Source organism: Bacillus rossius, chromosome 17, assembly GCF_032445375.1.
Source record: "Bacillus rossius redtenbacheri isolate Brsri chromosome 17, Brsri_v3, whole genome shotgun sequence".
NCBI lineage: Eukaryota > Metazoa > Arthropoda > Insecta > Phasmatodea > Bacillidae > Bacillus > Bacillus rossius.
Window position 1 is genome coordinate 26,461,798 of NC_086344.1, and position 15,452 is coordinate 26,477,249.

Sequence of the window (15,452 nt, forward strand, 5' to 3'; positions counted from 1 at the left end):
CCAGTGCGCTGACCCTATCAGCCGCTGACCCCGCCCAGGCGCCACGACGCCGCCCCCGGCACGTCTGCCACGACGGCAACCGGGGCGGCGCGCACGTTGGCCCAGTCGGCCACGTTCACCAGGTCCAGTGCGCTGACCCTATCAGCCGCTGACCCCACCCAGGCGCCACGACGCCGCCCCCGGCACGCCTGCCACGACGGCAACCGGGGCGGCGCGCACGTTGGCCCAGTCGGCCACGTTCACCAGGTCCAGTGCGCTGACCCTATCAGCCGCTGACCCCGCACAGGCGCCACGACGCCGCCCCCGGCACGTCTGCCACGACGGCAACCGGGGCGGCGCAAACGTTGGCCCAGTCGGCCACGTTCACCAGGTCCAGTGCGCTGACCCTATCAGCCGCTGACCCCACCCAGGCGCCACGACGCCGCCCCCGGCACGCCTGCCACGACGGCAACCGGGGCGGCGCGCACGCTGGCCCAGTCGGCCTTGATCACCAGGTCCAGTACGCGGAGCCAACCAGCTGCTGAGCCGCGAACCACGCCGGGATGGAGTGGCCGGAGCTAGGGGTGGCCCCATGTTAGCGGGACCATAAGCGGCGCAAGGTCGGGCTTCACAGGGGGGGGGGGGCGTTTGACGTCGTCTGGCCGACGACCACCCCAGAGCCCGACCTGCACCCGCCAGTATACGCTCCCGCTAACGGAACACACCCCTGGCCATGGCCCACCCGAGTCAGGCGACCCGAACAGCAATCAAAGACAAAGCCGCGGAAACCTGAGTAGACAAGAGAAGAACCGTACCCATTCCTCCTAAAACATTAAATTAGGATTTTAGCGACAATAAAATCTCTTCCAGACACACCCGTTTGGAGTCTAGCGTAATGAGGTCACGCCTGGCGCGAGAGAGGCCGAGCCTCCCTCGGACGCCATGCCAGTTCGGCAGTTCAGCGCAGCTCACGGACCGGGGCGGACCTACGTCCCACGGAGAGGCAACATCCTTTGTCTACATCGAAAGTAACGTCCGGTAAATATAGTCACTAATTAACAGAACCCCTTTTATTACTTAACCTCTCCGTGAGTGCCCGGTCCCTTTTTTCGGTCCAGGACCTAATCCGGCCGCATCAATTTAAAGACACCCCGCACCACACTTGGTCAGCGGGGCTGCTCTTCAGTATACGGCACGGGCCGCCTCCCGCAACTTACCGAACTTTATTTAAGGTCACGCGCACGGCGCTGACCACAAACCCGCAAGGGAACTTGGACAAACTTAATTGCGGTGCGTGTTTTACCACAGTGGGCACAACACCCGCGCCGAGACATTTGCATACGGGATTGGCCGTCTCCAATCGTCCACCCCCTTAATTCAGTGTATTTTTGTATCCCGTATTTTGTATTGCTAACTTACGTTACCCGAGTAACGAGTGCCACGTAATTTGTGCGCGCCCCCTTAATTCAGTGTATTTTTGTGTCCCGTACTTTGTATTGCTAACTTACGTTACCCGAGTAACGAGTGCAACGTAACTTGTGCGCACCCCCTTAATTCAGTGTATTTTGTGTCCCGCCTTTGTGTTACGAAATTACGTTACCTGTGTAACCAGTGAGACGTATGAGACGTAGCAGCGTCCGAGGCCACGTAACGCGGAACACAAACCATACGGCGCCACGGAATAACGAGTAAACCCCCCCCGGGGACCTCTGTAGAGTGTTGTATTGTGTACGACTCGTTCCTATGAATAAAAGGTACGACACCACCACCTCAACTCCACGCCTCTTATTTAAAATCATCTCACGCAACACCGCCGCCGGCCCTAGTGGGCCACGCAGGGGCACATACATCCACGACCCCCAAACTCACGACTAGAACCGAGCTAGTCTGGCGCCCACCCGGACAATACGTAGCAAGAACCGCCTTTTCCCACTAGGAGCCACACCGGGACTCGAGCCCGAGACCCCGGACGACGGCAAAGTATAGATAGTTAAAAAATTGTATCTTAAAAACTAAATGTATCGTAATGTTTTTTTATATATATTCAATAAATACTCATGAAATGATAGCCAAAATATTATACAAAAACCAGGGTAATTTTAATGATGAACGATGTCGATGTTTTGGACTTTTTCGTCGATGCATCGGCGATATATCGCTCTTCAAAACATCGATGCTAACATCGATGTTTCATGAACGATACATCGATGTTTTGAAAACATCGATGTATCGTTTGCATCCCTATCCGCACTCGCCGATTCCAGTTATTTTACACCGAGTTCCGCCCTCCACCACCGCGCAGCAGCACTGTCTCCGTACCGTGCTGCCACCTAGAAACTCTTCGCGGAACTTCAAGCTCTACTCCTGCTGATTGCCATGCGTCAATTTCGCCGCATTCTGGACTTAATGCGCGTTGCTCCTTAGCTTCGTCACTTTACAATTTTTGCTGTTATTTTTCCTCCGTCATGCTGCATGTCTGCGCGCGGCCTGCTCTTTCTGCTGCCTGCCGCCTCGTGACGTTCAATTCCATCGCCTGCTTTCCTGTCTGTTTGGCAGCGTTGTTTGCCTGCGCGTGCCCAAGTATTTTTACTGCCTGCTACCTGGTGGCGAACTTTGAAACTGCACGAGGTTTAACGCTTTCACGCAAATGTGTGTAAAGTGGCACACTTTCGTTTTCCTGTTAGAGTTACCTATATAGAAACTCTATTCCTGTTGTTGCTGTCTGCCGCCTGGTGGTGAAATTCGGAACTGCTCGAGGTTTAACTCTTGCTGCTCTGGTGTGTAAAATCGAACATTTTCGCATTTTTCTCGTCGCTGTCTGCCGTCTGGTGGCGCCTTTCGGAACTGCTTGCTATTTTACTCTTGCTGATTTTGTGTGTACAACTGCATTTTTTCGTCCTTTTCTTGTTGCTGTCTGCCACCTGGTAGCGATTTTGTGTACTTCTTGTGGTTTTGCTGTTGACTGTTTTGTGCGTAAATCTGACTTTTTCCTTTTTGTTCTTGTTGCTGTCTGCCCTTTCGTGGTTAGTGTTTTTGGTGTTTGCTGTTCTGCCTTGTTGTGTTTTTCTTGTCTTGTTGTCTTTTTTGCTGTTATTTGTCACTGTTTTTCATGGTGTGCTGTTCTCCGTCGCTGCTCGTTAATTCATTATGGCTGATCGTTCACACCGCCGACATCCTGCTGCACAGTCGCCTGCGTCGATCCCCGACTCAGCGCCTTCCTTCCTGCTGCCCACCAGCAACTGCTATGCCGTTCTGTCTGACGAGGATTCTCTCTCGCAGCCTAGTTCTCAGCGCTCCCAGACCGCGCGCCGGAGCCGAGGGCTGTCGCGCTCCAGGGAGGTGTCCTCTGTTCCTGTCTCTGCCTCTGATGCGGGGCACGGCCGCTGCCCCACCCGTCCTCATCTGGTGCCGCCGCCGCGTCACTCACTGAGTCAGGCCTCTGGCAGCTCTCCTGACCGCTGCCTCGCCGGGTCCTCTTCCTCTCTGGATGACTCTGAGGGCGCGCTGTCTTCTGCCGTGCTGGAAGGGGATGCGGCGTTCTTCATGGCAGCATCGTCGCCCACCGTCACTCTGACCACTAACACGACCACTACTACTGTCTGTTCGTCGCGGATGTCTGCTGCTGCGATGTCCTCCCGTGTGGCTCCGCCGTTTGCGAGTGGCCCCGCCTCCACAGCTTCGGACCTGCCTGGTTCTCAGATCCTGCCTGCCTCGAACTCGCCTTATGCTGCTTCTCGGGACCTGGTTGAGTCTCACGGCCTTCCTGGTCCCGACCTTTCTTTGCCTCTGGTCATGGTCCACTCTGCCGTGCCGACTCTTCTGCCGCATATGACGATGCCGCCACCTGCTGTGCCTTCTCCTGCTCCGTCAGATGCTGCTCCTGCTGTGGTGGCGCCATCTCTGTCGGCCCCACCGCCATCTCTGCCGTCTGTGCCTGGTGTTGTGATGGCACCGCCGCCTGCGCCCGCGTACCCGTACACGAACGCCCTGCTTGCGCCGCCTGCTGGTCCGATGGACGTCGTCGAGGGACGCCTGGGAAAGCGCACTGGTGCCGATGCCTGGTGTGACGACTCGGACGAGTGGACCCGTGTGGCTCGCCCGAAACAACAGCGGGTCAAGTTTTTTGGAGTCTCCCGGTCCTCTTCCGCTCGTTCTGGTGCCTCCTCCAGGGAATGCAGTGCTGTTGCCTCCTCACGGTCACGTGGCATGGCGCGCCGGTCCCGGCCGCCCGCCTATCGCAGTGGCAGCTGTCCTTCTGCTCCTGCTGCCGGCCCCTCGCACATGCCTCTGTGTTCGGCGCAGTCTCAGGATCAGCCTTCGGCGCCGCGGCGCCCTCTTTGGCTTGTTCTCAGAAGCCACCGCTGATCGTGTGCAAGGGTGGTCTCTCCCCCTCTGCGATCAAGGACATGGCTGATCTGCGCTCCATGTTCAAGGCGTAGTTTAAGGCCACGCACTACAGCAACATGTCCACCTATCAGATGGCCAACAGGGAGGACCACTTCCGCATGACGCAGCACCTCCGTGCGACGGGTGTCAGCTTCCACACGTGGACTTGTGCTGAGGACAGCAATTCCCGGGTCATTCTTCGCCATCTCCACATTGACACGCCCACTGAGGACATTTCCGAAGCTCTCACCGAGAAGGGTATTTTGCATAACTCAGTGGTGCGTCTGCAGACCCGTCAGGATTTCCCGGAACCGCTGCCGTTGTTTCTGGTCGTGCTTCAGGGCACCTCGTCCCTCCATGCTGCGCTTCAAACTGACCAACCTCTGCGGTGTCGGTGTTCTGGTGGAGCCGTTCCGCGGCGGCGGTCGCCTTGTTCAGTGCTTCCGTTGTCAGGAGTACTGACACACCACTCACAATTGTGACGAAGCCCCCCGCTGTGTCCGCTGCGGTGGGGCGCACAATGCTCCTGACTGCCCTCGGCCTACCACCGACTCTGCCACTAGTTGCAATTGTGGGGGGCCCATCCTGCCAACTTCTCACGGTGCCCCTCTCGTGTCCAGAAGCTGGCCTCCTTGGAGAAGCGTCGTGAGGTGGCCGCTCGCCGTGCCCCGGCGGCGCCTCCGCCCGCCTCCTTCACGTGCGGTCTGCGCGTCCCTGGCACCTCCTTTGCTGCTGCCCTGTCTGGTGCTCCTGCTGCGTCCGCCGGACGACGTGCCGCCCCGGAGGCCGAGGCGTCTATTGGTGATACTGTTCGCGAGGTCCTGGAGTTTCATAGAGCACACAATCGTCCGCAAACAACCGTAGCCTACTTTTCAACCCCTCCCCTACATCATTCATCATGATCAGGAAGAGCAGGGCATGACACTTCCCTGTGGTACCCCTGACGTCACATTTCCCTCTTCTGACCATTCCTTACCCACTCTTACTCGCTGGATCCTGTCCCTCAAGAAGTCCCCTGTCCAATTTACCACCCTCCTGTCCTCTATCAACCCCTCCACCTTTTCCATCACCCTCCTGTGTGGCACCCTGTCGAACGCCTTCTCAAAATCTATAAAAATAGCGTCTACCTGCTTTCCCTCATCCACTGCCTCCATCAAGTCCTCCAGCAGCCCCGCCATCTGCATTTCACAGGAGTAACCCCTCTGGAAGCCATGCTGCCTTTCATCCATCCAGTCCCGTTCCTCCACCCTTTCTACTATATACCTCACTACCAGCCTCTCCATCACCTTGCCTACATTTGACGTCAAGCTGACTGGCCTATAGTTTGCCAGGTGTGCCTTATTTCCACTCCCTTTATAGAGCCTTTATAGATGGGCACTACCACAGCCTCTTTCCACTGCCTCAGCAGATGTCCCTCATCCAGTGACTGTGCATACAGTACTTGCAGGTACTTCCCGATCACCTTCCCTCCCAGCTTGAGGTGCATGTTTCCTATCCCATCTGGCCCAACCACCTTCCTCACATTCAGTCTCCTCAACTACCTTAATACATCATCCATCTTTATTTCCAACCCTCCCTCTCCCCCTGACTTCTCCCCTTGTGCTCCACACCATACTCCTCCGTTTACAAAAACCGATAAGTATTGCTCCTGCAACAAACGAGCCTTTTCCAGGTCACTCACACACTCTTGCTCTTCTCTCCCCTTTAATACTGGTAGTCCCTTCTCCCCCTTTACGCTCGTAACATATCTGTACAGATCCGCCTAGTTTCCCCGCCCCCCTTTCTCCATCAACCTTTCGATGTACACATCCCTTGCTTCCCTAGTTTTCTTTCCCAGTTCCTTCGCCAGCTCCTTCATTTCTGTGTTTAGCCCCTCCCCACCTCGCTTCTTGGCTCTTGCGTGGAGCCTCCTGCACTTTCTCTGTAACACCTTTACCTCCCGTCCATAGTAGGGCGGGTCGCCTCCCCTTCCTACCCTCCTTTGGGGTACGAAGCACTCCAACATTCACTCCAATATGCCCCTCAAAGCCTCCCACTTCCCTTCCAGTTCTGCAATCCCTTCCCACCTACAGAACTCCATTTTAAGGAATGCCTCCGCCCCCACTCTATCCGCCCTGCTCCACTGTCTTACCGCTTCCTGCCTACTTTCCTTCACCTCCCTCCATCCCATATCTATCTCCACCACCGGGATTTTGTGGTCGCTGATGCCCTCCATTACCGTAGCGCCTACTACTATCTCTACGGGCCTCACCAGGACCACATCTAGCAGGTTCCCAGATTCCCCTTGTTCTCCACCATTCCTCATCCTGGTGTTCTCCCCCACCACCTGCTCCAGTCCACTATTTACCAGTTGGGTTGCCCATCTTTGCTCCCTCACCCCCATTTCCTCTGGTCCTTGCTCCCACACCACCCCTGGCATGGTTAGGTCCCCTGCCACTATCACCCACCTATCCTCCCTCAACAATGACAGCCTGTCCTGACATTTTTCTATCAAGCTGCTTCAGAAACCCGATATATATATATATATTTCTATATGAAATTTCCAACGAAGAGCAGATGGAATTAGATGAAATAAGAAAGGAGACGGAATAAATGGTTAAAGCCAAACTAACGTATGAATATAAACAGTACATTTTGATTTTGATTACACTTTATTCCAAGGCCTAAAGTTACGATATATATATATATATATATATATTCAGTAATTATTGTTAAGATGTGGAATTATCTATGGTAAAGTTGTATATACTGTTGACGTTTTTTTTTATGGAACAGTTGGTTATGCTGGTGTGTTGTGTTAGGATGTGTATGTAAACATTCTTTGTATCCGACAAAGAATATAATAAATCTAACAGGTTATGGGCCCAGAAGAAGTGCCACTGTGTTCAGGCAAATATGTGTACAGTGAAATAACGAGATAGTAACATACAGGAATGAAATAGTGTACCATGGTAGGAAGATAATCTTGGCAAGTTTGATTTGTGCAATCATGGCTACGAGTTTGTCGACACAGTATCCACAATTATCAGATACAAACTTTAAAAATTGGAAATTTCGTGTGTTGCTGCTACTAGACGAAAAAGAGGTTCGACGGGTCGTGGATGGAAGAGAGAAGCTAGAAGATTTGACAGGAGAAGAGTTGAAAAAGGCGAAACTAGAAGATAGGAAAGCAAGAAACATTATTATCAATTGTATTACAGACCGCCACATAGAATATGTGCGGGAAGCAGTGTCGGCTAGGGATATGCTCAAAGCTTTGAGCAGTGTTTTTGAAAGGAAGAGTGCGATTTCAAAGTTACTAGTGCGAAAGAAACTACTGACTCTGAAGTGCACAACAACTTTACAGGAACACTTCAATAAATTTGATGACCTGGTATACGATCTCGAGGCAATGGGATCGAAAATGGAACAGGATGATAAAGTTTGCCATTTGCTCCTAACCCTACCTGAACGCTATGACAACATAATCACAGTGTTAGAAACATTAGACACAGATCTAACCTTGGACTTTGTCAAGTCAAGACTTTTGGATGCAGAATTGAAACAAAATCACATACAAACAGATGTGGATCGTGTGGAAAACACTTCATTTGTTGCAGGAAACAGACCAACCAGAAAATGTTATGGGTGTGGTGATCCTAGGCATCTGATTGCAGACTGTCCTAAGGTAAGAAATAATCACTCAGGTAGAGAAGGGAACAATGACTGGTCTGGCAGGAGCTCGAGAGGGCAAGGCAAAAAAACTTTCGTGCTTCTGGATATGGAAATAACTCAAGTTACACCTGCAATGACCAAAGTGAGGTTACATTTATCGCAACTGCAGGAACAGAAGAGTCAGTGTGTGTTGGTCAAGGAGGTGAGCTACAAGAGATAAGGTTTGTTCTTGACTCTGGGTGTTTAGACCATTTGGTCACTTGTGATATAAAAGACTTTATGACAGATGTGGAAGACCTGGAGCTACCTGTCAGAATAAGGGTGGCAAATGGTGAAGAGTTAATAGCAAAACAGAAAGGGATAGTTAGGCTCTGGAATGATGAACAGAAAATAAAATTAGAAGCACTCATTGTACCCAACCTTAAGCTAAATCTATTGTCTGTCAAGAGGTTGGTATGTTCTGGTAAGCAAGTAATTTTCAAGGCTAATAGGGCAGAGATAATGGACAACAATGGGCTTATATTGGAGTGTGGTACACTGGGAAAACTATATGTTGCTAAGTTCTCACCGTGTAGGCCTATAGAGGGTGTGTGCTCAGTAGCAGAGGAAGGTGATTTGTGGCATAAGAGACTTGGACATTTAAACCATAAGGGTTTGAAACAAATGGGATTACCCACATCAAGTAAGGTTTGTGATGCATGTAGGCAAGGAAAGGCTAATAGACAACCTTTCCATAAGAGCTTTTCACCAAAATCCTCCCACATTGGAGAGCTTCTGCACACAGATATTGGAGGGCCAATGTCCACACAAACTATAAACGGTGAACAGTATTATCAGACCATAACTGATGATTTCTCACATTTTTGTGTAGTTTATTTACTCAAGACAAAGGCAGAAGCTGCAGAAAATGTGATAAGTTACGTTAGACACCTAGAATCTCGCTTTGGAACAAACTGCACTGCTAGAGTGAGATGTGACAATGGAGGAGAATTTATGTCTGGGAAACTGAAGGCATTCTGTGCTGAGAAGGGTGTTACATTAGAATATACCGCACCGTACTCACCACAGATGAACGGCACTAGTGAAAGAATGAACAGGACCTTGATGGATAAGGTTAGGACCATGTTTGCTGAAACAGGATTGCCAAAGCTCTTGTGGGGTGAAGCGATTCGCACAGCTGCGTATCAGCTGAATCGGTCACCCACAGCTGCTCTAGGAGGAAATATTCCAGCAGACATATACTTGGGTAAAAATGATCTGTCAAAACTGAAGGTCTTCGGAGCCAAAGCCTGGATGATCAAACTGCCAAAAAGAGATAAATTGGATACCAAGGCTACTCCAAGCAGAATGGTAGGATATGCGCCTAATGGGTACAGAGTGTGGGACCAGGAATTAAATAAGATACACATATCAAGAGATGTGACCTTTGATGAAACCGACATAGTATTCAAAGATGAGCAAAAAGCAGATACCCAACATTTGAGATTAGATGAAGAGAACGTAAAAAAGAAGAATATGTGCAGTAACCAAGAGACAACATCAGATGAAGTAGAAAACGAAATGTTCCGAGGGTTTGAAGAGAAAGAAGAACCAACATTGGAATTGAAGAGGAAAGTGAGGAAACCTAAACATCTAGAAAACTATGAACTATATGTGGCATACTGCTTGATGTCAGACAATGATCCTCAGAGTTATGATGAAGCAGTGCACAGGAGTGATGAGTGGAGAAAGGCAATAGAGAAAGAATTGGATGCACATAAAAAGTTCCAGACTTGGGTTGAAGCAGAGCTACCAGTAAACGTTAATCCAATCGAGACAAGATGGGTTTTCACTACAAAACCAGACGGAACAAAGAAGGCTCGACTAGTGGCAAAAGGTTTCCAAAGGGACTTACAGGGAGACAGCAAAGGACTTTTGTATGCACCAGTTGCAAAAATGCCTACAATTAGACTTGCAATTTCGTACGCTCTACAGAAGGATTGGACATTTAAACAAATGGATATACCAACTGCATTCCTAAATGGTACGCTCGATGAAGATGTGTATATCGTACAACCAGAGGGAGTAGAAGGAGAAAGTAAGGTACTGAAACTCCAACGTGCCCTATACGGACTTAAAGAAGCACCGCGTTGTTGGAACCAGAGATTTAATCAGTTTACAGAAGAGAATAGTTTAAGGAGATCCAAAGTAGATGTGTGTTTATATATTGGAAAGAGTGTATGGTTGGTAATATGGGTAGACGACATTCTACTCATAGGTGAGGGATCAACAACAGAAGGACTGGCAAAACGGCTCATAGACGAGTTTGGTGCAAAAGACATGGGGAGTATGCAATGTTTTGTAGGAACAGAAGTAAAGTGGGTCGGTACCAGAGTTGAATTGTGTCAGCGTAAACTTATCAAGAAGATGCTAGAGAGATTTAATATTGAAGAATGCAAGACCTGTCCTACGCCAATAGAAGAAAGAATTGAAGTCAGAGACACAACTGTAGTTGTAAATGTTCCATTCAGAGAACTGGTAGGTAGCTTAACATACCTCTCCCAAACCACTAGACCAGACATAACATTCGCAACATCATATCTAAGCCGGTTTTTGGACTGTCCAACAAGACCTGTATGGAATGCTGCAAAGAGGGTGCTTCGCTACTTAAAAGGAACAATGGATATCAGCTTGGTGTACGGAAAACATCCAGAAGAGCATAACAAGGTTATAGTCTATGCAGATGCAGATTGGGGAGGTGACAGGATGGATCGAAAGAGCATGAGTGGGATGGCTTCGTTTCACTGCGGAAATCTAGTGTCCTGGAGTGCAAAAAAACAGCAGGCAGTAGCGTTGAGCTCGGCTGAAGCAGAATATGCAGCAGGAAGTACAGCAGCTGCTGAACTCCTCTACTTAAAGGGACTCTTGTCCGAGTTTGTCGGTCATGAAAACAAGGGGCAATACATATGATGCGAAACTATGATAACACTAAAAGGTCAAAACATATTGACATCAAATTTCATTTCATTAAGGACATTGTTGCTAAGAAGGTTTTGAATGTTGTGTATGTAGATTCAAACTCAAATATTGCAGATATGTTTACCAAGCCACTGAGACCAACCAAGTTCTGTGAGGTTAGGAACAAACTGTGCTTGAAGATAAATAATACATAATCCAATTACAAGTCCGTTTTATAGTCATTCACTACTGAATAGATAAGACTTGTAATTGAGAGGGAGTGTTAAGATGTGGAATTATCTTTGGTAAAGTTGTATATACTGTTGACGTTTTTTTTTATGGAACAGTTGGTTATGCTGGTGTGTTGTGTTAGGATGTGTATGTAAACATTCTTTGTATCCGACAAAGAATATAATAAATCTAACAATTATCGGACATTGCAACTGTTTAGAATGGAAAGATAAAAATCGGAAAATTATTGTGGTTTTCACACACTACACACATTCCTAAATTTACCCAGAAAGGTTGGTTTCTTAATTCCTACTGATTTGTGAAAAATAACAGTTTAAAGTTTACAATACCTGTGGGGACTAGTGCATTTTACGATTCCATAATACTAATGACGTCTAGATGGTGGCACGTTATTATCACCCTTACATTCTTACGGAACAAGCGCGAGAATATGGGGGGGGGGGGGGGGGGGGGGGGGGGAGAGGTTCGAGAAACTATAAACACACTATAGCTCACATATTACGTTTTTCGAATATGTTTTATCAATATCGTAAACTACACTATAATCCCCCTCCCCCACACTAGTCTATTTTGCGATACCAAAATTTCATTATCAAAGACACTAATTCTGTACATGATACAAATTACATTGGTTTCATGAATCATATCAACATGTCCTATTTATGAGAAAACTCGATGATGCTGTAAAATAAAAGTTACAAGAACCGTGACCGTGAATTATATAGAATTACAAATGGTATCGCAAAATACATCAGACCGGGTAGAACTGTAGTCTACTGCAGGATACCGTGATCATTTTTTCTATAATTTATTACTGTCAATGAATTATTAATTGGTATTGCAAAATGCAAGAGACCAGTCGGGACTTTAATCTTTTTCACAATACCGCGAATACATTTCCTATAAATTCGAAAATGGCTCTCTCTTTCACCACATTAAATACCAGTATCCCTAAAGAACCCAGTTCGAAATTAAATCTACTTTATGATTACCTAAATCAATATTTCACCTAAATTAAATATGCAACTGTCACATAACACAACATTCCTACTAAACAACTACAAATCACAAAAACTTCACATCCACTCAACCTCACCTTTCTTGTTTTTACTGCAGTGATTCTGTACCATCAGTTTTTCTCTTACAGTTGCATCATTAAGGCTACTCTAAATCCAATTGCCATTTCTCCATTTAGGTAGTTTTTGTATCTTGCGAAACGCTAACCGTCACTTGTGCATTTACGAATACAATCTCAATCGACATGTTCTTTCTCTCCACTGCACCTTTAAAACAATCTGGTACAAATAAACATCATCTTGATCTTCACTAGATATAAGTACACTTACTTGCACACATATTCACTACGATTCTTTTAATATTCTTAGTACCTATAGCGTGGATAAAAAAATGTAGGTACATAACACCAATCCCACGTAAACGTCGTATACTACCACTAAAATCGCAAACAAATGAGCACAAAAACATTAAAACACTTACCTCCAGTACTTCCAACACCTTTTCTTCCATACTCTGTTCCAATACTATAATCCAACTGCTTTTGCCTACTAAAATGATGTCATCTTTTCATCATCTTTTTCCACTGTTATTTTCACCCAACAGGAATCCGGTATCTTAAAATGCACTTGAACCTACCTGTGTTTTAGGTAATTGTTCCATATCATGTATCCAAGTTTATTTCTTGATCCTGAGGGAATGATCCTGTACAATTAATCCTGTTGAACATGATGCTTTGCTGTTTTATTTTAGCACATCAAAATATTCTGGACATAACAATAATATTACAATACAAACAATGTTAGGAAGTAAAAAATAATAATTTTAAAATTTTTATTTGATCTGCTTATACGATCATAATTCATTGTTACATCACAGTTTTTGTTGTATCCAGGATCTTTCAATGTATTAGGATCAAGGATATACAATATGAAACTTTTATATGTCATTTGAACGATATTCAGTCTCTGAATGATTGTCTGTTTTCTTTTCTTTGGGATGAAACAACACAGTTTCTGGAGTTTTGGTTAAAAACTTCAGGCTTGGCGCACCACTTTGGAGCAAATTAGAAACAAAAAAGGGAAAATTAACTTCTATCCCGTGGAACAGAGATGGCCAACTTGTATCTTTTTGAGAACCAGATTTCATTTTGTTACTTATGCGAGGTCAGATATAATTTTTGAATGTATTTCGAGGGCCAGACAGAAATCAATACTTATTAGACTTCTTTTAACAATCTTTTTTGTGTTCTTATTATGCAAAAAAAAAAAAACTTAATACAAATTGTGGCATGAGATTGGGAAACAAAAAATAAATAATTCTCTTAAAAATTTTCTTTATAAAAACATTAAAAACCTTAAAATGTAAGAGGAATTATCATGAAACAGTACATAGACTATAAAAAAAATTTAAGTAATATTTCGCAATTGTTCTGTTAAAATATTATGGCTTCCGAACAATGTCTGCTTACAATGTATTCAACATTATGTAAACAAAGACTGCTAATCCTTACGATCTGTGATGAGAAGGTAACACGTAGATGGAGGGATTGAAAATGCCCAGAGGTTAACAGTCAAGTCTGCCATTTTTTTTCTCCACAAGTGAAAACAGATATTTATTGACAACGGAATCGAAGCGGGATTACCATGGCAGAAGGTGAGTAGTCTTACTGGTACACAACCATGGCAATTTGTTGTAGGTCGAATGCGTTGTGCGTTTCAGTGTTTGGAGAAAAAAGTGATCTACACTGAAATTAAATTTTGTTTGTCTAAATATGAGTTTAATAGACAGCTGCTGAGAGTAATTGTTCTGAAAAGAATGGGCTTTACATTTTTAGATGGAAGTGTTATTAATTTATTGATACTATTGTTTTGTTTTTTTTCAAATGAAGGTTAACTTTCAGTACCTGCAAGATGTTTGTACAAAGTTGTGTTTATAATATCTAAGAAAAATAAGTTCTTGAAGCGCCCTTGTCACAAATGTTAGTACCAACAACAAACACAATACATTGCAAAATGCCATATTTTGTGGATAAGGCAGTAGCGTAAAAAAAAAAAATATATATTTTAGGGCAAGAATCAGTTTAGCATTCAGAGTGATTGCCTGTAGCAGTGGCTGATGATAAGTTAGATCTGAATGTGTACATTCTGTGTTTCGTTTGTGCGACCTTGTTCGGGAGTTTTAGCACGTTTGTTGTCATTGTATTGGTATTTTGGATTCAAATCTACTCATCTTCAGTTAAGAAGTGATAGGGATTATAGATATATGGAGGAAAAATCAATAAATCATAAAAAAGTATGTTTTTTTTAAATAAATTTAATAAAATATATAAAATACATCAATTTAAACAATTATTAAATGCAGTACATTTCTCTGGCGTTAAAGTGCTCAGTTATATACTGGAAACACATTTATAGCAAGTCTCATAACATTAAAGTATCAGTTAGCATCACGGAAAGGTAACTCACACACAAAAGAAAAGAACGAAGAAAGAGTACACATAAAATAATGTTTTAACGTACTTCATTTCAACATCAAGAATGCTTAGAAAATGCAGAATTTCTATCATTTGTGGTAACCAAATAAAATTTGTAGAGAGCTGTTCACAATCTATTTTATTTTTAGCAATAACATAAGGAACTCATAATATAATTGTCCTCCCCTCCCCATAGCCCAAGATTTGTCAACACTGTAAGACAATATAAGGTAATCCAGTAATATGATAAAAAAATAATAATTTGTACAGTTTTGGCCCCATCTCTTATAAAAATCTAATATTGGATGAAAAGTATATTGAACAGACAGAAGAAAAACCACTTTAAAAGTACTATGAACCATATTTTCTTGATTCAGAGAAACAAAAGGCATACAATGGCAAGTAAGAAACCTATTTTCAAATGAACATTACTATGTAAAAATACCTAGTACTAGTTCAAATCATGGAATGTTAAAATAGTTTCATCTGGATATGTATGAAGATCTTTACATCCAGTAACGGCTTACTTTACACAGTAAAGTTTTTGCAAGGAATGGTAAGTTCACTACCAACACACAAAGTTATTTTGTGTATTTTATAATTTTTAACAAACATCTCACTGTGTGTAGCAAAGGTAAGGAATGCATGTTACATTTAATTTTGAATCTATAATAAATAAACCCCTAATCTTTGATAAATAAACCCCTATTCTTCAGAATGATTAAATAAAACCTAGAAACATCTGAACTAAAAT

The 15,452-nt window shown here is 45.1% G+C and overlaps 2 protein-coding genes across 4 annotated transcripts in view; both read left to right on the top strand.

Moving 5' to 3' along the window:
* The first annotated feature begins 3,126 nt into the window (after window positions 1-3,126).
* LOC134540960 (angiomotin-like) lies at window positions 3,127-4,418 on the top strand. The gene is made up of 2 exons (XM_063384050.1): window positions 3,127-4,066; window positions 4,282-4,418. The coding sequence occupies exons 1-2, from the start codon at window positions 3,127-3,129 to the stop codon at window positions 4,416-4,418; spliced, it is 1,077 nt and encodes a 358-aa protein (XP_063240120.1).
* Window positions 4,419-8,294: 3,876 nt separating this feature from the next.
* LOC134540793 (vacuolar protein sorting-associated protein 72 homolog) overlaps window positions 8,295-15,452 on the top strand; it is a 29,507-nt gene continuing 22,349 nt past the window's right edge. For 2 of the 3 annotated variants that reach the window (XM_063383711.1, XM_063383713.1), the window contains exon 1: window positions 8,295-11,480. The gene's annotated coding sequence lies outside the window, so the exon portion shown is untranslated. Of the gene's footprint in view, window positions 11,481-13,652; window positions 13,879-15,452 lie in introns of those variants that run through there. The other variant, XM_063383712.1, reaches the window with a different exon arrangement.